The sequence below is a fragment of the Chaetodon trifascialis genome, chromosome 9 (genome assembly GCF_039877785.1).
Source record: "Chaetodon trifascialis isolate fChaTrf1 chromosome 9, fChaTrf1.hap1, whole genome shotgun sequence".
Taxonomy (NCBI): Eukaryota; Metazoa; Chordata; class Actinopteri; order Chaetodontiformes; family Chaetodontidae; genus Chaetodon; species Chaetodon trifascialis.
In genome coordinates, this window is record NC_092064.1 from 5,584,695 (window position 1) to 5,611,126 (window position 26,432).

At 40.3% G+C, this 26,432-nt stretch overlaps 2 protein-coding genes across 4 annotated transcripts in view; both read left to right on the plus strand.

The window, feature by feature from the left end:
* The first annotated feature begins 2,080 nt into the window (after positions 1 to 2,080).
* On the plus strand, positions 2,081 to 14,471 carry tbcela (tubulin folding cofactor E-like a). Of its 2 annotated transcripts, none has more exons than XM_070971109.1 (11): positions 2,081 to 2,162; positions 3,620 to 3,746; positions 3,854 to 3,921; positions 6,235 to 6,414; positions 7,249 to 7,388; positions 7,827 to 8,008; positions 8,317 to 8,573; positions 11,313 to 11,439; positions 11,610 to 11,726; positions 11,818 to 11,929; positions 12,785 to 14,471. In XM_070971109.1, the coding sequence occupies exons 4-11, from the start codon at positions 6,267 to 6,269 to the stop codon at positions 12,989 to 12,991; spliced, it is 1,290 nt and encodes a 429-aa protein (XP_070827210.1). In that variant the 5' UTR covers positions 2,081 to 2,162; positions 3,620 to 3,746; positions 3,854 to 3,921; positions 6,235 to 6,266; the 3' UTR covers positions 12,992 to 14,471. The 2 variants fall into 2 exon arrangements, with proteins under 2 accessions (XP_070827210.1, XP_070827211.1); XM_070971110.1 differs by having other exon boundaries at positions 12,806 to 14,471.
* A 5,351-nt stretch (positions 14,472 to 19,822) lies between these two features.
* Positions 19,823 to 26,432, plus strand: part of usp2a (ubiquitin specific peptidase 2a) — a 41,408-nt gene continuing 34,798 nt past the window's right edge. Inside the window, exons 1-2 of one of the 2 annotated variants that reach the window (XM_070970525.1) lie at positions 19,823 to 20,038; positions 22,791 to 22,915. The gene's annotated coding sequence lies outside the window, so the exon portion shown is untranslated. Of the gene's footprint in view, positions 20,039 to 22,788; positions 22,916 to 26,432 lie in introns of those variants that run through there. The other variant, XM_070970524.1, reaches the window with a different exon arrangement.

The window sequence follows — 26,432 nt, forward strand, 5'->3', positions numbered from 1 at the left end:
AAAGATATAAATCTGTTGGTGTTCAGTTACAGTCCATGACAAGGTTTCATAGCTATTTGAGAAAATAAGTGACTTTTTAGTTAAAACAAGAAAACAACAGCAACATAAATTGGTTGATATAATTGATTCCTGCAAGCTTGACTTTTTATCCAATACTACACATTTTTAAAGATAACAAAGTGGAAAGGTAGAAGGATAGAGTCAAATGATCTTGTATTATTGGAGGAATATTGCTTCGTCATTTATTACTTTACCACATGTCTGTAAGACCACCAAAAACAAAGTGCTGCTGAACAGTCATGTCTGTAACACACACAGATATCAAGGAATCCAGCTCACTGAATATGTTTCAAAGAAAACTTCAGCCTTTAACTCACTGTGACTGTTTGATACAGGCCTGAGATCTTTGCACCACTCTGCATGCTCCATTTTCAACTTTACTAGTATTTTTTAGTGTGTTTTATTCTCCATCTTATTTTACATGAATTTTCTTTTCTCCCTATCTAATGTTCATTCTTGATTTCTTTGTTATAAAGCACTTTGTGTTACATTTCTTGCATGAAAGGTACTATACAAATAAAGTTTATTATTGGAGGTCAGTCAGTCAAGTATGCTTGGATTGTTATCAAAGTCTGTGCTGCATCACCTCATATATGCACACACATACACAGTCAATGTCTAACTGGATGGAGTGGCATTTTATGTAGTGATGGGTAAAACCACCTCTTGATATTATCTAATTCCACGTCAAATGACAAACAACCACCAGAGGGCTCTAATGCACAGTGATGGAGTCCTAAATGAGAGCCTGAGAGTGGGCCACAAGGGCCATGTTCATAAGAGCTGCGTCAGGCTGAAAGTGATGGAAACTGTGCCACAGTCCCCTGTCAGTGAGTTTACGTGTTCAGTTGTAGATGTGCCTGTGAGAGAACTTATAATCCTTTATGGCGATAAAAGCCATGGTGGCTGTGGTTTTGTATTGCTGTGCTCTCTCTTTTGCTGATTTTCGCTCTCTTGCGTCATTCAATTTTATAAAACATAAAGTTAAATTAAAGTCTAATCTTAAACATTTGATTTTTTTTCCTGGATTTGCTGTTGATAAATTTTGATTTCCTGTAGATGGGGCTGTTGTCTTGTTTATTTGTCATCACCTTCTTTACTCCAGACAGAAAATATATCACTCAATCACACAACAAATGAAGCTATTAGTTGGGGTTAACTATTGACAAACATGAAACTTGTTTTAGTGCATATGTTAAAGATGAGGAAAGGTGCTTTAAGTGGCCTGTCTTGTATCTCATTTCTGGGGTTTAAACAGTATTCATTCAGCACAAGTTACATGGTCACCAATAGTATGCGAGGAGTAATATTTTTGCCCTCGTCCTCTCTCCCAAACAGAATATGATGAATGCACATTTGGTTCAAATGTGTTACACATACAAGAAATTTGACTTTCACTAACTGTCTCATATTCACCAACAGCTGGGAGTGTGTTGTATTTGACATGTTGCATAATTATAGTTTCATTAATTAGATACATTTTAAATGTTTCTTCAGTGTGTTGCATTGCCAATTCTTGTTCTACTTGGTGTACATTTTATTGACACTTGTAATGTATGATCTTCACCAAGGCATTCATTCTTCTCTGACAGCCTTTTCTAGAGATTGTACTGTTATTGATACAAAGAAACACAACTACAAATTTCATATTCATCTAATTTAGCTTAGGAGTCTTTTCTTTAGTATCACATTAGATTAGGTTTTTTTCTCAGCAGACATTTTTTTTACTCATAGCAGAATGTGTTACTCATACAGTTGACGATCACTCTGTTTAACCAGGGTTCCAAGTATAACCGGGCAAGAGATAACATCCTTATCAGCAGTGACACCAGCAAAACAATGACATCATAGGTCTTATCAGGGTTTTTTTTTGTTTGTTTGTTTGTTTTGCATTTGTTATTATCATTGTACACTTTAACAGCATCCCGCAGAAATGTGATTAAAAAAGAAGTCACACATTGTGCTTCTACAATGTAATAAATTAAAGGGGGGGGGGGACTCCTTTGCAGCTAACCGGCACGTCACTTCCGGGATGTATGGGAGAGCAAAATGACAGCTGGTTTGTTTTTATCAACAAGGAAAATTGAAAGTAGTCGTTAAAGGTATGTCGAACAACAACCATCTATCTAGTCAGTTTTTGATTAGCGTGTTGTCATTAGCTAACGGTTCCTGAAAGTATATTTCGTTGCCATCTTTAATCCATCTCGGGCTCCATCGAGCTGCTGCTGGGGGTCAGCCTCAGTGATGATGAGTCTGGACTGGACACTGTCTGCTACTCGGCTGTTCACAACAGGCAATTTGCCCAGATTATTTATTGGCTAAACACTGTTTCTTTTAGCCAGGAAAATAAGCGGGGAGAGTGTTGTTATTGTCCGTACACCGTTAGCTTTACGTTTTTTAATAATATGCCAAACTCTGTTCATAAATACGTCGATTTTAGGTTGTCTGTGCCTTATCGGCCTGTGTATAACGTAACAACACCACTGTAAGACGTTTTTCGAATCTGCTAACATTATATATAAGTTCGGTTTTAATCACATAGAAGAAGTATCACCTACAACAATTATATATCAACTTTCAGAATCTGTCTGCCTGCTGTTGGTTATTGGTGTTAACCTGGTACGGGGCTGTAGCTAGTAAAGGACAAATAAAAGTTGAAATCTTATCTAAATAACTATAGATTTGTCAAAAAGATGTATGCCGAATTTACAAGAATTTCATGCTGGATCGTAAGTCTTCATGTTATACAAATTGTTAGATGTGTGTGTTTACTGCTATGCAAAGGAGTGTAAAATTAGTGTACTTTTAAAGGGCATTTAGCATAGCGGGCTATCCGGAAAACAGAGCGAGCCAAATTCCATTTAAAAATCTGTCACTTTAAAGGTCTCTATGTATGTACAACGTGACAACACCACTTAAGATCGTTGACAAATCACAAAGAGTAACATATCAAGTCGGGGTACATCTAATAGAATAAAGGGCACGAAATTACAGTATAATTTAAACTTTTATAATCTGTATAATCTGTTGTTGCTATGATCATTTTTCGCCCAGCACACGTTCTTCTGCAATGCTCTATCTCTTAAACCGCCTATAAAAGTTGAAATTTCGTTAATTGTCGCTTTGTCAATAAGACATACGGCCACTGAACGAGAATTTTGTGCTTTATCGATTGCTATCGTGTTTTACAATTTGTTAAATTTGTGCATTTACCGATTAGCACAGATACGTCAAATTGTCAAGGGCGTTCGGCATTGCGCACATGGCACTTAATAAAGGAAACATTTAATCTCTTTCAACGTCTTTTCTTCACTCTTTAAGTGACTTCGCACAGTTCTGGGTCATTGAGTATGTTTATATTGTCACCGACAGTGACTTGTGTTTTATTTTGTTATCTGTGTGGTGTACGTGTGTGCTGTCAGGACAGTGTGGCTGCTCACAGAAGCACTCTGCTCTAATTCTAAAAAATGTAAATGTACTTTCTTATTTTTTGATTATACTGACATTGGAAAGTGAGTAATAAGGCAGAAACTAGTCTTTGACCTTGTTTATTCTCCAGTGTCATGTGGTGAATGCTCTCCAAGGTCTCCCTTTCCTGGCCCGTCCAGAGCAAATCCTGACCACTGACCAAAGAGGGACAAGCATTTCTTCTGGAGACATCCGTCAGCCCCACCAGCCATTCTGGAGTAAGACACTACTGACTATGGCTGTACACCTTGTCTGTTGTCTTGACATGTTGTTTCAGTTGCACTTAAAAGGAATGAACAGTGGATACTTAATAAATCTTTGACAGGCCGTCAGTACCAACACAGAAGACAGTGAGCAGTGATAGTGGTCAAATCCAAGGAACCATCTCTTCAGGTAAGACGCTGTCTGCCACATCTCTTCAACCATAACCACATTCATTTGGAGATTACAGGAACAGTTTAGAGAGATTAGAGATGATTCCTTTCAAAACAGGACACTGGGTCAAACACCTCACGTGTGTGTTCCACTGGATCTTCTGTTATGTTAAAAATAACTGTGGAGTGATAGCTAATAACTGGATTTACTAGCTCAAGAGTAACAAAGTGCTTTCATACATTACCACAATTCACTGCAGCCCATTTTTGCCAAATAAGATATTGTAACAGGATCCTTTTATTTTTTTATTTCAGCAAAACCACTACATAATTTATGCTTTCCTGCAGCAGGCTCCACAGCAAAGCTCTGCCCACCAAGCATTCGAAAGCACACAGTGTTGCTCTTCATTTTAATCAGAGAAAGTTAAGTGATGAGTTCAGTCAAAGGGCCTTTTTCATATTATGATTGTATTTCTAAAAGTTCATCTTTCTTGTTTCTCTCCTCTGGGCAAATTCAGGGATGTTTAAATGGGACAGTGTCTCTGTGGTTTGCTAATAAAGAGCTCAGGACATCCCCCTGTGTCCCTCCCTGTTGTTATTATCATTCATACCTCTCTTAAAAAGAAATGCATGCATCAGACCTGGCCATGCTTGTGTTTGTGGGTGGAATGAAGAGCTACAGTAGTAAAACTGTGAGGGAATTCCTGACACTGCCACATGAGGTCAAAACACTGAGCTGCTGTGCTTGCTAGCCATCAACTTCAATAGAACTGCAGCGATCAGTGGATTAATAAGTTAGATGACTGACAGAAAATCAGTTGATATCAATTTGGATGTAGGAGGTGATTCATTCTTTAAGTGAATTGTCATGCAGGAATGGCAAATATTCTCTGGTTCCAGCCCCTTCAATGTGAAAATTTACAGCTTTTCTCAACTGTTGACTGGACAGAAAAGAGACAATTTTAAGACATCACCTTGAGCTCAGGAAGATTGCTGTTTTTCACTATTTTATGACATTTTATTGATGAAGTGGAAAAAATAATGGATAATTGAATCATTAATTGCAGCCCTAAATTTATATTGAGATGAGGTAATCATAGCTTTTCTGAACTTATTTTAAAACTATTAAACCAGATTTAAAAGAGTCCTCCACTGGTTTATAGTCACACTCCTCTAACACAATGGACAGCTAAAAAATAAGAATCAAAATCAATGTCAGCAGAGCCAGATATATCATCTTCTTGATTCCAGATATTTCTCTTCCTTGTCAAAACCTGATGCCTGTATCATCCACTACTTGCCCAATGACAGTTAAGGAGGAGATTAAGGTGTGTTATGCTAGTAGCAGCTAATGTAGCCTCAAGCCTTTAGCCTCAAGCAGAGATGAGGAGTAAGCTCCAGAGGTCTGATAGGCTCATTGCTTTCTATTCATTTTCAAACCCAACTGACGCTGACTCAAATCACATAACATGAGGCAGTTTGTCCCGTTTTGCACAGCTCCCTCCCCAGATACAAAAGGCTGTTGGGTAATTTTGGATAGTGAGCATCATTACAATATATGACTGTGAATCAGAGTGCAGATGTTTTGGTTTATGTTGAATGTGATTTTGTGTGGATGACTCTTTGGAAAGAAAACCATGGACCATCATGCGTGGAAACGATGAGAACCTAGCTTTTTACCTCTTAAACAACAATGGTAGCATATGTACGAACCAGTCCAAACTAGAGCTGCAAGGATTAGTCAATTAATTGGTTCATTTCTTGGCAGAAAAATAATCTTAACTACTTTGACAGCTTATTAATAGTTTGAGTCATTTATCAAGCATTTTGCCATCAAGCAATGATTTCAAAAAGTTGGGATGCTGTGAAAAACAAAGCAAAATGTGATAACTTTTTATCCTTTTTGACATAAAGTCAATTGAAAACAGCACAAAGACAATATATTCGATGTTTGACCTCATCAATTTCACCGATTTTTGTAAATCTGTGCTTATTCTGAATTTGATGCAGCAACACACTGCAGGAAGGAAAGACAATGAAATGAAGTGAATAGGATTCAATAAACAGGAATGAAAACACTATAAATACAACATATATCATCAGCTCTTTGTATAAAGGGTATTACTAGGTGAGTTCATTGGCCAAATGATACATTTATTGTGAAACTTCCTTAGTTGCAGCTGGACTCTTTTTTCCTTTATATGAACCTTTTTTCTTGTGCACTGTCATGACTGGCACAGTTATGTAAAGAGTCTGAGTTGAGCAGTGCGCAGGTGAAACAGGGACCATGTACGAGCTGACGGCTCTGTTTCTTTCCCACACTGCTGACCAGCTGAGGGGGAGGCTGTTCAGCGGGACGGAGCCATGGAGCCACCAGAGGACATGGAGGGTCGTAGCTTCGTGGAGGTGATGAGTGAAAAGTACAGTCCAGAGAACTTTCCGTACCGCAGAGGGCCTGGTATGGGGGTGGTGGTGGTGCCCACTGCAGGTCCGCAAGGCTCTCCTATGAAAGGTAAACTGGAGGTGAATAACGACTGGCTTTGTTAAACTAAGATAGATATCAGCATGTAATTTTTATTTCTTATCTCACGGTAAGTAGCAGCTTTATATGAGGTTAGAGAGGGCCATTGTGAGTGGACAGAAGTTTTAGCCAATTTCACCCATTACTTTAAAAATACAGCATAGATGACTCTAAATGTTCAGACATTTGAACTCAGCATTTATCTTGCGGCTGCATTGCGTTCAAGTCTTACTGTATGAGTTATTTTAGTGGTGGAAAAATTATACCCATGAATGCAAGATGCATCCTGTGTACTGAAGGTCAGAGGAGCAGACACTGAAGTGAGCCACTTGTGTTAAACCTTGTTAAGCTCACTTTTTTTTTCTGTAAAACGTCACAATCATAAATGGTTGCTATTTATTGTGGGAAGTTGCTGTTCATCATGTCCTAGAGGAACTTTTGGTTCTCATCTCATCGCTCATCATTCTTGAGAATTACAGTTAGCCACAAAATCCAGTGGCCCTGACAGACTGGTTTTGTGTGACACTAAGAGTTTTCTATTTAAACATTAAACTGAATTATTAGCTGAAATTCTACTTTTTTGTTCCAACAAATCACATATTCCTGTAACTCATGACATTCAAACTCAAGGCCATTTTACCCAAATGCAAAACCCTTGAAAACCCACCTTTTTCTGAGCGAACCCTCCCATCTGTCTGATTACCAAATGACTAGTTCTCATTAATTCTTTCTTCCATTGCTTCTCACCTCACAAATGAAACAATTTCCCCTCTGGGATCAATAAAGGAACGCTGATTCTGATTCTGATTCTGATTCTGATTTCAGACCGTTTGAACCTGCCCAGTGTGCTGGTGTTGAATAGCTGTGGGATTAGCAGGGCAGGAGACCAGGCTGAGATCGCTGCCTTCTGTGCCCATGTCATGGAGCTGGACCTGTCTCATAACAAGCTGCACGACTGGCATGAGGTGCTGTCTCTGGGTTTATTACAGTAATAATTACCTGGTGATATAAGGATATAGAATAAGGCTATGGTCTATAACTATGGTCTGTGCATCCAAAGCATGATATATGTCCTTCCTCTTAACCGTAGAGCTCCATTGCTGTCCAAAAACTATTTAAAACACATCAGTGAATCACACTGTCACACTGGAGAACATAGTGAGTAGAAATACTCGGTAGAGTGCCAAATGTGGTTAGGGTATATTCAGTAATTGAAACATAAAACACTGCCAGTCTTATCCTGTCAGGGTTATCAGGTAAATGTGCTAAAACATGTGCAGGTATATTTCTGATGATGAACAACTACCGTTGTCCAAAAATTTAAACCAACCTTCCTTTTTTCTGTTTAGATTTGTGGTTTCAAAGTTGACCATAATAAACACACACCATTGTCTGATTTCTAGATCCGGAAAATCGTGTCCAACATCCCCAATCTGGACTTTTTGAACCTGAGCTCCAACCCACTGGCAGGAATGACCCTTGAGCCGCAGTGTGCTGAAGCCTTTTCCCGGGTCCGACGCCTTGTCCTCAACAACACTCAGGTGTCTTGGGACACCGTGATGCAGCTCACAAGGGAGATACCAGAGTAAGAAGTGTTGTTGCGTCTCCATTTCAAGGCGTCTCACAGAGGCCAAGCAGAGGGACCATTTTTCTGTCCTGTGTCTTGGTTGTGTGTGAGTGGTTGAGGACGAGTTATGTAGCTGTTAAGGAGGATATACTGTATGTACATTTAAGTGCAAGGGGGCAGTGTTCGCAAGTTGTTAAGGCGCTGCTTCCTACAGAAGAAATTGTCCCTACATTGTCCTCAGAACGGCCAGATCCGTCACTTTCTGTTTCACACAGCACAACAGTCCTCTCTACCTCCACCCTGTTTTCTCATGTGTTGTCCTGCAGGCTGGAGGAGTTGTTCCTGTGCCTTAATGAGTACAGTAGTGTGAGTGCCTCCAGTGTAACCTGCCCCACCTTGCGCCTGCTTCACATTACCGACAACAGCCTCAAGGACTGGGCCGAAGTCCGCAAATTTGGCTCCATGTTCCCCAGCTTGGACACTCTGGTCATGGCCAACAACAACTTGGCTTCCATTCAGGACAACAAGGACATCCTGCAACGACTCTTCCCCAACCTACGCAGCATCAACCTGCACAACTCAGGTCAGCAGAACTGAGCTTTGGCATGTTACAGTATGTGTGTGTTTTAGTGTAAGGCATGTTGAACAGTTTGAGTGGGTGCTTTAGTGTTGATTGTTTAATTTTGGGTCGAAACACTCCATTGCTTCTGGTTTCCAGTTTTCAGTTTTTTCTTAGTCGGTGCAGAATGACAGTATCTGCATCTGTGTGGAATGACTCAGTAACAGCCGACAAAATTAGCACAAGCAAACATGTCACTGTATCCTAAAAGCTTTGTGTTATTTGCAGAGGATTACAACAGGTTTTTCTCCACGTCAGGAATTGTTTCTATTTTGGGGAGTATCAGTGGTGAATCTATTTTTAGAGTGGTGTTGAGCATAGAGGGGACAAAAACAAAATACAAAGACATGCTCGTATTGTCTTTAATGCATCACTTTGTCATATTCCGCCTGAGGCAATGGACAACATTGTTCTTGCAAGTCATTTTGTCTCATATTATGCCCTCAAGAAGGGCATAGTAGTTTTTAATAAATGTTACTCAGAGAAGAGGAAATAGTGCATTTGTTGGGGACTATTTTTAGTGGTTCATTAATCCACATTTCGTGCTCTAGCGAGTGTTTCCAGCAGCAGGATAGTGTATGTCTGATTGAGTCAAAATGGCGCATTGATGTGTGAAACAATGGCACCCTGTGGCACAGAGGAACAAGATATATCTGACTTTGATACCCACGCAGTTGTAATATAATTCATTCATTCAACCTCAATCCCGAAAGAATCACTGAGGGAATTTCCTCATTTCCAATGATGTTGAGAGTACAGTTAAAACACAATAAACACACACAAATAATCAGAAAGTAAACAACTAACAGAACACAGTTACATTCAAGAATGGAGTTGTTCGTAATCAAGGTTTTAAACTAACCTGTTGGTATAATTGTTTTCATGTATGTTGTAAAATGTTCTAAGTGTGTGCAGCACAAAAACTAAAAGCAGTTTTCCAAATTCTGTGTCTTTGCAAACAGGAAGTCCGTTTTTCATGAGGTGTCCATATCATAAAACCAAAATGTTTCTCTGTAGTCATTTAATGGACTTTTATAAAAATGTTGAGCCAACCTGTTCAGGCTTGTGTCTTCTCTGGTGTATGATGGAGATTTTCACATAGCTGTGTACAGTAAAGGCTTGCCCTTATTCTCCTGTGCTGATGTGAATTTCAAGTGTAACTTTTGATCCAGCCAAATATCATCATATTTTTACGGGAAAAAGTCCATTCATAGTGGTAATATGCACACGATAGTCCAGAATATCTCTGGCTCTAGAGAACAGCACATATTTAGTCTTGTTTCCATTCAGGACTAATTAAAATTAAAAAGTGCATTGTTGTGGGATTTCAGTGGCTGAGTGTGAAGTATTAGCAAAACCAAATAGAAGTGTATCCACATAAAGATAGGTGTTGTAATTTGTTAGAGAAGTGATATTGTTGATATGAATTGTAAACAAAACAGGACCCAGTATTGAACCTTGTGGAACCCCCTTTGACAGTGCTGAAAATACAGAACAATCTTTTCACAAAATCACACATTGCTGTCTTTGTTACAGATCGTGTTGAAACCATTTACAGTACTTACAGTCAAAACCAGTGTCACATTGCCACTGTAGGAGCATAGCATGATCAACCATATGACTCCAGGACATTAGAGAGACATGGCAGTTTAGAAATTAGCCAATAATATGTTGAGTTCACTTTTGTCACCACCCTTATGCAGTGGCACTACATGTGCAGATTTCCAGACCTGATAGATACCTGCAGTGCAAATGAGAGATTAAATCGATGTATCATTTGTTCTGCAATGAAATGGGGATGGAGTTTTAAATCTAAGGGTCTAGTTTATCCCCTCCTGTTGTTTTCTTGCAATCGATAGCTTGATGCACCTCCCTAACAGCAGAGGAAGTGACCCTGTGGGATGAAGTGAGACATGAGATGCACATGGTCCAACGGCTGACTGTTCAGAGCAGATTTTTGGTACACCATATCAAACTGATCCCCAGCAGCAGCAAGATCCATCTTGAAAGATCTATATATTACTTTGAGCAAGGTTGCTGAGAAAAACCTGTAAAAAATTTCTTTTTATTTCTTCTAAAGCAGCTTCACAGACAGTGGGCACTAAAGCTGAGCACAAAACCTCAAGGAGCAGCAATTTTGTCTCTTTTTTGTCAGTGCTGATTTTGAAGGATCCTTCAAATTAGGTCTGGTCAGCTCATTGTTCAGCTGTGACAGATCGAGACTGTCCGGCATCTCTTTTAGGCAGTTTGAATCATTTGTCAACCAGTTTAGGTAAAAGTCACTTAGAAGCAGCACCTCAGAGTTGCTGTACCGAGCAATTAAGTCTGCTAATGTATTAATTGCACTGGAGACTGCTGAGGGTGGTCTGTATGCACCCACCACAATAACTGAATTGTAATTAGAAAAATTAACTTTCAGACCACTAAATGAAGAATTTGTAAATCCCACATTAATGCATGCTGAATTTAGGATTTGGTAGCAAAGTGATTTTGAATGACTGGTTCATGGAACTCGTCATTTGTGCAGCTGACTTAATTCACTTCTCATGTACATTAACATCATTTTACCAATTCCATAAAGCCCCTGGAAACATGGCTTTGCATGTTAACTATTTTTCTATTATATTGAATATCCATGACTATATAAGCAAGAGCAAAGGCTTAGGTAACTGTTTGACACATGACCTGTCTGTGTGTTGTCAGGTCTCAACCAATGGGACGACATTGAGAAGTTGAACTTCTTTCCCAAGCTGGAGGAGGTGCGGCTGCAGGGCATTCCCTTACTACAGACCTACACCAACGCGGAGCGCCGCAGCCTCATGATTGCACAGTGAGTCCTATCAATGACATCAGTGAGAATGGGCTTCCTTTATAGAAGATAGAAAGGTTGTTTTGTTTTCTCCTAACGCTGAGGAGTTCTTGGCATCTGAAGGCAGTAATCTGGTATGTTTCCAACAGCATAATGCAGTATGCATAATGCATGTATGTGTGTCCCCTCAGGCTCCCTTCAATATCATTGCTAAATGGCAGTGTTGTGTCTGCTAGTGAGAGAGAAGATGCAGAGAGGTTCTTCATCCGTTACTACTTAGACTACCCAGAGGAGGAGCTGCCTTACAGGTAAACTGCATTCACTCACCTGTGGGTGTGTGTGCGTGCGTGCATGTCTGCGCTGTGGATTGACAGCACAACCTGCTCTTTTCCTCCTCAGATACCATTCCCTGGTAACCAAGTATGGGAAGCTGGAACCACTTGCTGAGATTGACCTCCGCCCTCGCTGCCATGCCCAGGTGGAGGTTCACTGTGAGGAAAAAGTGGAGCAGGTAGGCTTTGCATGTGGTGGGATGTTGGTTTACAAATGTAGAATCTTTTGAGAGGCAGGATCATGTAACCTTACTGCTTTTTTTAACTCACCCATTCATACTTGTTCTTGCAATCCTGTTGAGTGTCTTTATCGTAACATACTTATTGTTTCTGCCTCAGTACTGCATCCTTCAAACTGTTTCAATCAATGTTTCTATATGAATAATGAATCGTATGACCGTGTGAGATGTGAAAGATGTCATTAGCAGTGATGTACCTACAGAGGATTATCGTCAGCTGTACAGAGCTCTGTTTCAGTTCACTCTCACCATTCTCACCACCAGGCAGCTGTTTTCAGCCATAAAGCTCCAATAAACGAACTACACTTCCTTCCCAGAACCAAGTGATAGGTCGAGGTGAACATGTCGGAGTATTTAGCAGCTACTGAGCCAGATATTTCTCTTGTGATGTGATTATTTGGCTTTAAAGTTTACAGAAGAACATTGTTATTGCTGTCATGGTTTTGGCTAATATTCTTGTACGTTTGCATGACACAATTACTCTCTCAAAAACATGCCAGTGTTCATGTGATCAAATGAATTCTCGCAAACAAACTATGCACATTTATATGAACGATACTAAGAATGGGAAGAGATTTCAAATGAAGTGTTGTGTAAGTGCACTTAAATTCATGACCAGGGTTATGTTTGTGGTTTACCATCGGTATTAGAATGGCTATCAGCCGTCATTCTTAGGGCCACTATGTACAGAACTGAAAATGTCCAGGCTTTGCCTTATTGTACTTTCTTTTCTTCTGAGTGAATTTGGTGTTCATCTAATGCCTAAAACGTAGAAACTGTTTGCCTTTATTTCAGCTGAGCATCCGTTTGGACCAGACGGTAGCTGAGCTGAAGAAGCAGCTGACAACAGTAGTCCAGCTGTCCACCAACAGCATGAGGCTCTATTACATCGACAAGTGCAGCGCCTTCGGTCCTGAGGAAATGAAGTACAACACCCGGGCTCTCCACTCCTACAGCATCCAAGACGGTGATGAGATACTGGTGGTACCCAAGACCAAGTGAAGAGCTGGTTTCCAAACTGGCTGATTCCAGTGCCGCTTGATTGTTTGATTAATTGGATTATTTGTTGATTGATTAACTGGCATCACAAAATAGCTGGGAAATGCGTATGGAACTGCATCAGTGGCCCACTTGGAATGGAGAGTGAAACAAGAAAATGATGTAAACACCATCATGGAGACTGCACAGTGGACTACAGCGGGCTGCTGGGAGGCTCTGGCTGGAAATACAGCCCGTCTGGAGAGAATTTTAAGAACTTTATTTATTTCAGCTTTATTTCAGGGCATACACCAGAGTTAGTGGACAAATCTGTCACACTGGAGAACAGGCCGAGAGAGCAACTCGGCGTCAGCTCGCAGCTTAACACAGAGGGAGGCACTGCTATACCAGCACAGCAGCTCTATCTCTTAGTACACAGCATGTATCATAGCACCTGCATAGGCAAGTATCCAACACCACTGGCTTGCCCACTTGTTGCAAAAGCTAGCCTGGTTAGTCGTGAGGCAGTGCTGCAGAGTGGAGAGGGCTGCGTTCATCTGCACTTTTAAAGTGGCCACTGTTATCAGGAAGAGCAGCTGTTGCTAAAGGAAAAATCATGCCTAAAACACTGTAAAACCCGGGTTTGTGATGAAACAAGGATTGTTTGGGTCCATTTTGTTGTTCAGTGGTGTTTTTTTTCCTTCTTTTTTTGAATTTGCCAAAGTTACAAGATGCAACATCACCTTCAGATTGTTCAACAGAATACCAAGAGTCAAAAAGCAAACGATTCTTTTTAGAGCCATAATGACAATCAGCAATCAATGTGAAGCGTATGTTTGAAGATATATGAAGAAACTCAGCTTTGAATAATGATTTATATGTTTTTTCCACAACAAGTTAGAAATGTAGAAGTACATGAAGTCCTCCCTCAGTGACAAATCTAGAATGTATGAATATGCAAATGTCATTAATTTCAAAAAGTTTAATTGCTGGACATGAGATCTTGTTACTTCATTGAAAAGTCCATTCTCTGTGCACGTGCCCATCAGGCTTCTTGTCTCCACATCACACATGTTGAGTTGTACACAGCATCAGGATTGGCTTCCAAACTAGTCCTCATCTTGTTTGCACCTACACACATTAAGCAGAGATTGAGGGTGACGACAGAGGAACTCTCCTCTTTCAGCAGATGAATGTGAAAACTCTATGCAGTGACAATGAGACAAACACATTTTGGACCAGAGGGGGGAAATTAAATAAAGTGGAAAAAGATGAGGCAGAAAAGGACAATTACACCACTTTATGACAAAATGGCTCCAGGAGTACAATGACCCCAAATTGATTATATCTAATACTGTTAAAACAATTTGAGGGTTGATGTTTCCTTTATCCTCTCATATGTTTTCTTCTTGCGTTATGTGGGCTTGGAGAAGGCTTATGACTGTGTCCTCTAGGGAGTCTTGGGGAGTGGGGGTTGCACTGCTGTAGTGTGGGATACCTGGGCCATTGCTACCAGCCATCCGGTCCTTCCATAACCAGAGTGAGAGCTGTGTCCATTTTCGGGGAGGAAGTCACACACGTTGCCACTACAGTAACCTCACTAAATTAGGGTTTTTTTTGTGTGTGTGTGTCAGCAAAGAAGTAACACACACACTAGGATCCCCAAAAGACAGTCTCTCCTCTCTCTCTGTCTCACACACACACACACACACACACACACACACACACACACACACACACACACACACACACACACACACACACACACACACACACATTCTGCACAGGAGTAGTAGGATGGCACAACGTATCTATTTATCTTATCTATCATGTAAACTCCTATTTAATTACATTCGTCCATCTATCCATCCGTAAACTACACCCGCCTATCCAGATCACTTTCATTCATTTGTGCACATTCTAGGGAGCAAGATAAAGTTGTGAGTGTGATCATGGTCATTTTAAAGGCATATGGTAGCAATGTGGTTTCATCAAATTCCCCTCATTTTAAGTATTTTTCATGCTTGTAAGACATTAGCATTCCATTTTTTGTCACTGTTATATCACTACATTCCTTTCATTAATTCCAAATGATCTTATTTTATGGACCTTTAAACGTTTAGTGTATCACTTTACAGTTTATTTACAAGAATATGATTAGTAGTTTTCCTTGAGCAGATGCAGATCTCAGTTTAGTGCATGTTTATGTACCTTTAAAGTGGCCATTATTCAGTGAAATATTCCTTAATGTCTTCATCGGTGTGTCATCTGTTCCACATTAGTGTATTTTACATTTCCTCTCACCCTGCCCAGAAATACTTACTACCCTAACCCCACCAAAGATAGCTCATTAGGGTATTTTATATATATATGTACACACACACACACACACACACTGCATATATATATATATGCAGTATGTATTGATTTTACAGCCTCCATCTTGATAAGAGGAGCATTGATGTTTGATGCTATTGATTTTTCCTATAGCAAGCAACTTGGCAGAGTAGGGGATTCCTGAATCCAGTGCAGTGTTATGAATATGGACACCGTTGATTCATCAAGCCACACAAAGAAATATTCACATGTAGTGGATTTTTGGTAACAAATGTCTGTTTGAGCTGTACTCAGTTCATCCACTGCTGATAGAAAACTCAGCTCTGTGTGCTACAGCCTCTTTTTAAAAGTGTTTTTACCCTCCAAACGTATCTATATATCTAGTATGTAATTGCCACAATATTTCCCTCCTCACTATTATAATGTACCAGATTTATTTTATAACACAACTGCTATACTTGAATACAAGAAGGTGTGATATAAAAAGACTAGGCAGGTGGAATGAAGGTGTAGCACTGACACACAGCAGGTTAGATGAACAAAGTAACAATACCGGGACCTGTTTTCCATTCTAGCACAGTAGTGCTGATTAAATGTTAGCATAGCATGAACCACAGCCATAGAGACCAGCACAGAGAGGGGCAGCTGTGCAGTGCTGGCACCAACTTTCAAAGTATTGAGTCATAGTATCTGCGCTAATCAGTGTGAGATTTGTTAAAAGTGAGAACATGTGGTATGTAATTGTTCGCAGGGTGGATGATTTTTGGTATGCATGTTATTTATTGACTTAATGTGTTTGTGAGGAGAGTGGTCACTATGCCTGCTTAGATTTGTGGAATAATCAACATGATGGAACCTTGTTTTACATCAAGTCCAAGAAAAATATTTGTCTTGATGGAAATTTATTGTTTACCCGTTGAGTTCATCCAGATTTTGTTTATTTAAGAACAGTATTTATCATGTTATTATTGTGTCTGTTGCTTACTGTCCAACATGTAAGGCAAAAGCCATTTTGCTGTCCTCAAAGCCCTAAAAACTTGATCTTAGGTTGTATTATTTCTATATTATTTACCAAGAGTTGAACAAAAACTCTGCTAATCTGCTTTATCATTAGTGTATGAAAGTGGTTTGATCAGATTTAATTCCCATCAACCTGGCAAAATAAACAAGTAACCCCAAATGTCATCAGATTTTAATGACATTCTGATTGGTACACTTTCTGAAACCAACTGAAACCCCTGGAAGCCAGGGGCTTCAAGTCAGACAGAACCAACAAATCCAAAAACTAACAACGTATAAAGTAGCACCTCATCTCTCATAGTAACAAGCTAGATATGAAAAGAGATTCTCAGGACTGTTAAAGAAACACCCTAACACCCTTTAACATCTATTGGCACTGTGTGGGTTTTATTTGGTCATTCTGTTGCTTTTTGCTTTGTTGCTCTTACCGACCGGTATCGCTTCCACAGAATCATACTGTGAGGCCTTCTAGAGCCACCTTTTATTCACCGTTCAGTTTTACAGGGAAACAGTCTACGTAGAGGCAGAGAAAATAATTCCACCAGCAGTAGCCTCAATAGCTCGTAATGCATTAAAACCACTGCATATGTTGAATTTTTTAGCTTGAGTAAAATGAGGCTCGCTTGTTGTTAAACTCTCGATTTGCTGCTGCCACCACCACAATCACTCTAATTTCTTTCACCGCTTTCATTCATAATCCAGAAATGAATTTTAAGGAATACTGCACTTGGTCATTTTGGGAAATAAGCTTAAATGTTTTCTTGCTGAGAATAACATGAAAAGATTGATGCTATTTTCATGTTTGTAAGCTAATCATCAAACAACAGCCAGGGGATGGCTAGCTTAGCATTAAGACTGGAAACACAGGGAAGCAGCTAGCTTGTCTCTGTCCAAGGATGAACTAAATCTGTTAGCGCACTACTTAACATGTTATGTCTTTGTTCATTCCTTGCAAAAGAGTGAAGTGTAAATATGACATGGTGCAGTTTAACAGGGGGTTATGTGCTGGACTCTCCACTTTGAACTAGTTTGACACATGACCCCCACAAAAGTAGAACCTGCTGTCTGTACACTTAGTAGTGAGCTTCAGAGGTGCACTCATGGAAAGACAGAGAAGAAGCATTTTTCCAAAAAATATCAAACTTGCTTCAAAGGGATCATTTGGGGGTGTCAAAAGTCATGTTTAAAAATGTAGGAAATCATTAACTGATGTAATGAAAATACATCCTGAAAAGGACTTTTGGAACTTTTCTTATTTCGTACAACCCACTGACTCCCTCTCTAGTCCTCAACACTCATATTGTTAGAAGCTGAGCAAATGAGAAGTTGAAAGTTGAGTTGAGATACTGCACAACCTCTCAGAAATGTGCTACACTGACATCAGACCTTTTTAAAAAATGCAACACTTCTCTCTCAGATTAAGGCTTGCCTGCTGAAATGGAGATAATTCATTCATTGAAAGGCTCCATATTTCCTTTGCTTAGATAAGTACTTAACACATAATGCTAGACATCTGGCAGCTTCAGTACAGCACATCCTGTTTGAATGGAAACCTGTGAAACTAAATAGATACTTGCTACTCTCAATAAATACACACCTTGAGTCGTCATCTGCTACTAAAAGTAGTGCACCAGAGCTCATGAGGATCTCAGATGGTTATATTTGCCTTTGATTGTAGTGTTATAGATTTAAGTTGGACTAAATGTGCAGGTTTCATCCCCGCTTAGACTTATACACCAGTATTTAAGCTAAACAGTTCACTCAACTATATGTAACACAGGACTGTTCATAATCTGTGGCAATTAAAGCATAATACGTTTTTGTAGGAACCTATATGAAGTATTAAATGGAACAGAATGAATCATCTTTCTTGTATTAGTATATGTAGAGAAGATGTGTCACTGAGCGGTAATAAATTGCAGTCTCCCTCCTCACTGTGTGACTGAGTGTGTTTGTTTCACTCTCAGAAGCAGCTTTGGAACCATTTTAGGGGTCCGGATGTTTTGTGAGGTACTTACAGTTACACTGCAGTATGATTTTATGACTCTTTCACTTTGATGCAGATGCATGCACACTCCAGCATGAGTGACTCCCTGAATGCTGTGACTTGGAATACACAAAAGATCCACTGTCAGACATGGTCTTTTCAGAGATCTCCTTCAGCATTTACCCCAGGCATCCATCAGTAGACCTCTACCAAAATATATTTTTAGAGAGCATTTGAGTATCATTGAATTAAAAGTCACGCTGAGCACAGTAACATCACTGCATATGAGTTAATGTCAAAATAATACAAAATGTTTATGAAGGGCTGCACGGTGGCGCAGCCGGTAGTGCGCGTGCCTCACAGTAAGTAGGTCACCGGTTCGATTCCCAGGTCTGTGTGAAGTTTGCATGTTCTTCCCGTGCATGCGTAGGTTCTCTTCGGGTACTCCGGCTTCCTCCCACAGACCAAAAACATGCTCATTAGGTCAATTGGTGACTCTAAATTGCCCCTCGGTGTGAGTGTGAGCGTGAATGGCTGTTTGTGTATATATGTTGCCCTGCGATCGGCTGGCGACTGGTCCAGGATGTACCCCGCCTCCCGCCCGTTGACAGCTGAGATAGGCTCCAGCCCCCCCACAACCCCGAAAGGGATAAGCGGCATAGAAAATGGATGGATGGATGTTTATTAAACACGATTTTTTTTTTGGTCTTGAATTAGTAGACATTCAGAACATCACAAAAATGATAAGATTTTCAAAGTCTTCTAAGAAGAAGAAGAACATTTTAGCAGCAATGTAGCATACGTAAAACATGTAACTGCACTCTGATGGCAACAAATCAGCAATTTTCTATGTGCTAGGAGGTACTTATTCCATATTCACTCTTTATTTTTTACTTGCTTACTTCACTGAAAAATCCATGTATTAATATTGTTCATCTGTTAGTGTAAAAAAAAAATAGCAATATTTGGATCATGAAATCTTTATTTTTACACAGTGCATATCATTATAGTATTTGATGACAATTTTAGTTGCTTTCAAAATCAGAACAAAGCTTATTGGTAGAATAAATAATAAATAAATAAACAAAAAAAATTTGGCACCTCAGATCTGACTGAAGTTGCATTAGTATGCATTGTTTTTTAACAGTTGCTCAGTGAAAACATGTACATGCATTGGGTGGAACAAGCTTTATTTGTTAGTAGTATTTACCACTGAAATGTTCACTGAACAGCTGAATAGGTGGCCTGGTGGCACTTAGACCAACGACTTCAAAGCTGAGTCGAAAATAACGATTGTTGGAAACAAGTGCCATCTTTCCCATAATGCTTGAACGTAGCATTTTTTCAATGAAAGAAATCTCTGATGTTTACGTTCATCCCCATGACGACGGTGTAGGAGGCGGTTCGTTGTGATGGCTGGTGACGCTAACGCCGAGGTATAAACCAATCAGAAACCAGTTCTGTTACCGGACTGACGTCACCGTTAAAGCGAAAAGAACCGTTACTTGGTTGCTGAACTCTACAACTGCAAAGGGATTGAAGATATGGCTGAATACCAGCGTAGTCTTGATTAAAGCCCATGGCGGAGTAGTCTTCTATCCAACACTACCGGTCATTCTTCACAGCAACTTAAGTTATGGTCTAAAAAGCAGCACAAACCAGCCATAAAGATACTTTCGGGGGGCGTTTCGCTGCCCGTTTGGATCGGGATGACTTCCAACTGTGAGGTGAGTGAATGCAGTTAACTAGCTACCTTACACCACCATAACCCGGATAGTGAAGGTGCTGATCTCTCCTGTGCACAGAAGCACAGGCCAAACTCCCAGTAAACTCTGGAAATATCACGTAGCTTTGCTTCTCGTTCCTTTACAATAGCCATTGAACAGTTTAGAAGTTACAATGAGCCAAAATGTTAAAATGTTCGGCATAAAATATGACTGCGACACAGCTCTTCATTTCTGAATAATGTCAAGTTTTAAGGCAGGTACATAAACTGTCCTGCAGCCTGTTCTGGGGGAAGAATAACAGCTGAACCCAGATAAAGTTCTGCTTTTGACGAATTAAGTCTTACTTATTCTATCTGATATATAGCTGTGCCTGAGAGCGGAATGGTGCCCTCGTAAGTTTAAAGGTCCTCGCTATATTATCAGCCATGAAATGTGCATGGTTTGGCACAGTTCAGTCACACCGTACAGATCAGCGCGGTGGTCCCTGAACACACTGGCGTTACACCGCTGCTGTCCTGGTTACAGCCACTCTTGAGTTAGCTAGCGACATGGCTGATAAATTAACCGATACGTGGCGTTCACCAAGGCTACACAGACGAACTAACCAGCCATGCTACTTAATAAACGTTATATTAACTATTTACTTGGCGGTCCCCCAGTCCAAGGGACTTGGGGGGGCGTAAGTTTTCCGCTCTTTCCTCTCCGCCCCCTTCAGCGACAGTGCTGTCAAAGCTGCCCCTCTTTCATTAGCCAGCGACGCTCCTGGCCCTGCTCGCGGTTATCTAACCACAGGTGGGATATATTCACATGCCCGAATACGAATCTCTGTTATACATTGATATTTGCCTCATATCAGTGTGGTAAGAACCATGTACAAACGGCCGCACTGCAGTGACTCAACTATGGCTTCTGTGCCAGAGTCGTCCCATCTCCTCCCGCTGACATGTAATGCTACACCCCTCACAGAGACCGTCCACCACGGCACCACTTCTGTCTTTTTCCATTGTCTTGCTCACATACGTCAGCTGCTTTCCGGGGCTAAGAAATCTTATTCTCGATTTGGTGCTAATCTTTTTTTTTTTTTTTTCATACACCAGTATTACATTATATACACGTGTGGGCAGCAGGTTCTGAAATTAAGATTTTTCTCACCTGCCACTGTCACTGAACATTTCTACAGGCCACTGTTCCTGTCTTCCTCTTCTACAGTCTATACAGTAGCAACATGGAATACGCCATTTTATCCGTAAATATTTTTAACTTAAAAACTGCTTTAAAAAAACAAACAAAACAAAACCCACACCCCTGTGTTTGGCAGGTACTAATTTCATTCCCTGGTGGCCAGAATAAGGCAGACAAGGTAGACTATGACTTTAATTTAGAAGAAATGAAAATTACATTGAACATTTAAAGCTGAAATACAGTTAAAATCATCAGCGTTAAATCTGATGACAAATTTCACTTTGCGATGTGGAAATTTTTAGAGCAACTGACCATCAGCATATTACTTAGTATGACAGTCTGGGATCTATACAGTTTATATGCCATTTGCTCTGCAGTGGCAGTATGACTGGAGGAGCTCATAGAAGCCTGTGGATGAATCATGATCTGATGAAGCTTGCCATTCATTTCAAATTTTAATTTCTGTGAAAGAAACCAATCCACAGGCTAAAGCAGTGTACTGGACTTGACGCTCACTCATCGTGGCTCATAAAAAGCCTTAATGCTAGTCCTTTAAGAGCAAATTGGAATGCAACTGGGTGCTGAGTGACCTGTAGAGGTCATAGGCGTCTGCTATATTTACCGGCTCTGTAACTTGATCTGTGGCATTCTGGATCGCTGTGCTCATACTATCCTCTCACACTCTGGGGCCACAGCCTCCCAAGTAGCACCCCATTGCTTTCTGTCTATTGGCCTGGCCGCTCAGAGCAACAAGGGTGAGCCTCTTACAATCCAACTTAACCGCCACTCTTCCTCCCTTTTCTTCTTTTAGGTACCTGCTTCTCAGTTGAATGCCTATGGTTTGGGCTGTTTGCTCAGCTGTAGGTTACAGTCTTCCCAAGGAGACAATGGTAGAGGACAGGGGATAGCGTTTCAGAAAGTTTGGGATTTTTCTCGCACGAATCGAAGAACTTAAAACAACTCTCTGGGGTAGGGCTAATATATGTGAAGTTTGCATTGGATAATGAAAATATGTATAGTAGCTGGTTGTGATGGCGAAATATGAACAAGTACTACAACGGCCACTTAAAGAAGTTGTGCAAGATGGAGTCAACCTCTCCATTTTCTCTTTACCTGAGCTTTAGAATTGAGCAACTTTTCCGGATTTGATAATACTGAAGGATGCATCATCAATCTTTAATGGTTGGACATGACATCTGGAGAATGTGTTACCAGATGGCCTGTATGCTCACTTCATGCTGAACGTCTCTGAAACAGTTTGCTGGGAGAGAAAGCCCAAAACAGATCACAGAGACATTCATTTCTGCGATCTTTGTCAATTTATAGGCCTATAGGCAATATGATATTTGTCACAAGGAGCGTTTGCTTGCCTCTGCGCAACTCGATTGCTTGATAGCAGTGTCTGACAGCATGTGATCTAGTGATACTTTATGCATTTGCCTGTTTCAGATTACGCAGCTCTAAAAAAATTCCTGAGTCACCTGAAAAAGATAAAACGTTTTTAATGCTGCTGTTTTTTCCTGAGTGTTGAGTGGAATATGTCATGCAACGTGTCTGTGTGTTTCCCCAGGAGTGATCAGTGTCACAAACCTATGTGTGTGTATGTGTACACTGTGGGGTAGCAACAGTAGAATGAGCTGCCCCAGAGCCATCACAGTCTGTGGGGATTGACACACACTGCCACAAGTACGGAAGGTAACTTCTTCACACACATACACACACACACACACACACACACACACACACACACACACACAAACAGAAGCTGTCCCTGTTGACGGCATGAACTCTGAAGTATCCTTCAGTACATGTAGTTCATAGTGCATTCCAGTTTTACATCACTGACTGCATGGTTCAGATGTGTCACAGCAGAACTGACTAGTCGCTTTCAGAGTCAGTAAAAGTTATACAAATAAGTTATGTGTTGTGTTCTCTCAGCTTACCAGTGACTCACAGAAGTGACTAAACTGGAAAGGTGATGCTGCACGTCAGTTCCTTCTCAGTTTACTGCTATGCAGACATTTAGACTATGACACTAATAGGACGTTTAGATTGCAGCTTACACTGTTAAAAGGCTTTGATGGTGCCAATATCATTTAAAAAAAGCAAATGGGAAAACATCATCCAACAGTTTTGTTTGCACACGCAGATTATCCACTGCATTAGACACCAAACCTACCATGCAGTGTATCTGTTATATAATACAGTGATGGTTACATTTTCAGATTTCTAATGGGGACCAGTTTATCTGCTGGATTTGAAAACAAATCATGACAACAAAAACAAATAGGTTTCAAGGAGCTTTATAAAGATTTGCACTGATGTGGCTTCTCTAAGACTATGGGGGGGATTTAAGAAGCACAACAGCAAAACCACTATCATCTTTAGTCTTCAGCCTTGACTTTGGCACCCTGTTCTAATGATCTCAAGCTTCTCTTAGAGGCCACTGGGCACAACAATTCTTTTTTAGATACAGACCATGTAGTGCCTTTTATGTCAAGAGGAACATTTTAAAGTCAATCCAAAAGTGAACCAACAGAAAAAAAGGTGCAATGTGTGACATATGTTTTGTAATGGATATCATTGTATAAAAATGTCTAGAGAGTCACCGATACCACTGTACTTACATTTGGCTATTTGCTGATATGGAGTACCGATATCAGATCTTAATAATACCACTACAGTTCTAACATGCGATACATACACAAACACACGCACACTTTACCTCAGATCAGGCACCACTGGTAAGTGGTGAGATTGGCAGGGAGGAAGCTCAAATTCAGACCCAAATATTTCCAAAGCCCACTTCAGCTCCATTTGGAGACTGTTTGGTAATCTTTTCTCAGATATAGTGGTGGCTGGGACTCTCATATCTTGGCTTCAGTACACTGAGAAGATGACCAATTCCTGTATTATCCACAGCGTTGAACAGGTTGTCAGTGTTTGCTGCAAAGCTGGTTGTCTCTGTTTCCTGCTGCTAGCGTTAGCAAACTCCTTGAACTCTGCGTTGTGTCGGTTCTTTAGCTATTTTATCGAATTGCTTGTTAAAAGCTTTTCACTGCTCCTCTTGACATTTTAGCATAGCATAATTTGCACTCTGCTCTACTTTTGTCATCATCAATTATCCTAAAATATCTCCAAAGTGCTGACATTGCTCCTCCTCCAGCAACCTGTTCAACTGACAAGAGGTTAATGCCATGTTGCCTGAAAGTGGTATCAGGTGCGGTTTTACCAGAGTATGCTTATGTTTGTAATTACAAGCACATGAGCACAATATCACACCCATTATCCCATACTTGTATCGGTATTGGTGCATCCCTAAAAATGTCAGTAACAGTATAAATTTGTAGATCAAGTCTTTACAATCAAAAGTCAGTGACATCGTTGACCCCCAGGTGAGATACGGTGCTGGTAGTGGTTGACTCTTTGAGAATAGATGGGAAGCATGTGTGTTGAAAAGTGAAACTGCTCCACCAGTGTGAATTAATGCTTTACCCACTAATCACTTCTGTGCATTCCACTGAGTGACAAACAGCTTCACTTAGTGGAATGGCAGAGATTGAAAGGTGTTTCAAATAATAATGGTATCTAATTGACCAAATGATTAGCTCAATGAATAAAGAATTATGCCAGTCAGCTGTGGAGGCTGGAGCATCAATCACTGCGTCCTGCAGAGTCAGTCCACTCTGAGGTCACTGCTGCTTTTATAGCCTCTCCTGTGAGCTGCCAACAGATGGTGGTAATGATAAATGCTGATTGGCTGCTCCTCTCCAGGTTTTCACATCATAGATGCTTGATTATGTTGGTTGTGAATTCTTTTGTGGCAGAAAATGTATGTTTTTTCTTCAGTAGCAGCCTTTCAGTGCAGTATATGTGGGGCATGAAGTGTTTTTGAGAGTTTGAGGATCCATGTTCAAGGATGGAAAATGGAAGGTGACAGAGCTGTTACAGTCTGAGCTTTGGATGACACTGCTTGAGGATTAGGAAAAGCTAAATGCTGGATATTCAGTGTCTTTATTCAATCACAGTATTTTTATCAAGCAGATATTTTTATCACCACTCTTCTTTGTTTTATTTAGCACTCTATGTATTCTTGTGGCAGCACTGTGCATTCCTCCGGTTCATTTCCTTTTTTTCGTATCTATCTGTATGTACTGTGTTATATACAGCTTTGTACTGCCACACACTGACTTGGCTGAGGGGAAAACATAAGTGTTGAGTAGTATCCAACTAGTTGCTAGGGAAGGCTGGAGCGGGTCCAACTATGGCTTGTCTGAATAGCCAAGTAGTCAAGCCTAGTTTCAATATGAAACAGCTTGGCAACTAGTTGTAATGGGCAGACAGGGAGGGCAGAGGCGTCAGTGTGGCCCTCACAGACATCAGCAGTCACTTATCTGCTCACATTTCAGAGTATATATAGCTGTCCTGTAGGACCAAGCCAAACCCATCTCAGAGACCTCTTAATATCCCCTAGTTTGATTGCTAAAGTTATTCCATATGAGATCAACGTGACTACTTCCTGTTGGGTTTTTCCTGTTGGCAAGTGTTTGTTTGTTTGTTGTTTGTTTGATTTATATTGTGGTGATGGTTGCAGTAGAATGTTTTTAAGGTGTCATAGAGAAGGCCTGAAAACCAGCAATCAGAGTGAGTTCTGAACTGTTTGATAATGTGTCCATTATCAAACACACATACCAGCACAAGATGTGCAATGTGGATTAAGTATGACAGGTGGAGCCAACTGACTTTGGCACACCTTAATGAACTTATTATGTTGATCAGCTTAACTTATTGATATGATAAGAACAAAGGTTTAATTGGGAGGTTCCAACTGAAACTGACATGAAGCAGTGAGCTGATGGTTTTACTAGAGAAGACATGTTGGAGTTGTTCTGTAGTTGAACTACAGAAACAGCCAGTCCGCATAGTAGAGCTTTGTCCCTCACAAATAATGAGAGAGAATTAGAGGTGGTGCTTATGCAATTTGTGTATTTTGCCAATGATGTTGTGCCCACAAATCATTTTTCATATTAATACATTTTCATTTTCACTCACATATTCACGCAATGCATGTACTTTAGGCTGTTGTAAAGGAGCGTTAGCAGACTGAGACAACACAGTAGAACACAGTAAAGAAAGGAGTGGAATTTGATCAGCCTTATTGAGACGTCTGTAGTGAGAGGTTTGGATGCAAGACGAAGTAAAGAAGTGACAC

What these genes read in the sequence shown, in the direction of transcription:
- tbcela (XM_070971109.1), top strand. Translation starts at nt 6,267, where the DNA reads ATGGAGCCACCAGAGGACATGGAGGGTCGTAGCTTCGTGGAGGTGATG. An exon ending in AGCTGCACGACTGGCATGAG is followed by an intron (nt 7,389 to 7,826) that starts GTGCTGTCTCTG and finishes TCTGATTTCTAG; the next exon opens with ATCCGGAAAATCGTGTCCAA. An exon ending in GTGAGGAAAAAGTGGAGCAG is followed by an intron (nt 11,930 to 12,784) that starts GTAGGCTTTGCA and finishes CCTTTATTTCAG; the next exon opens with CTGAGCATCCGTTTGGACCA.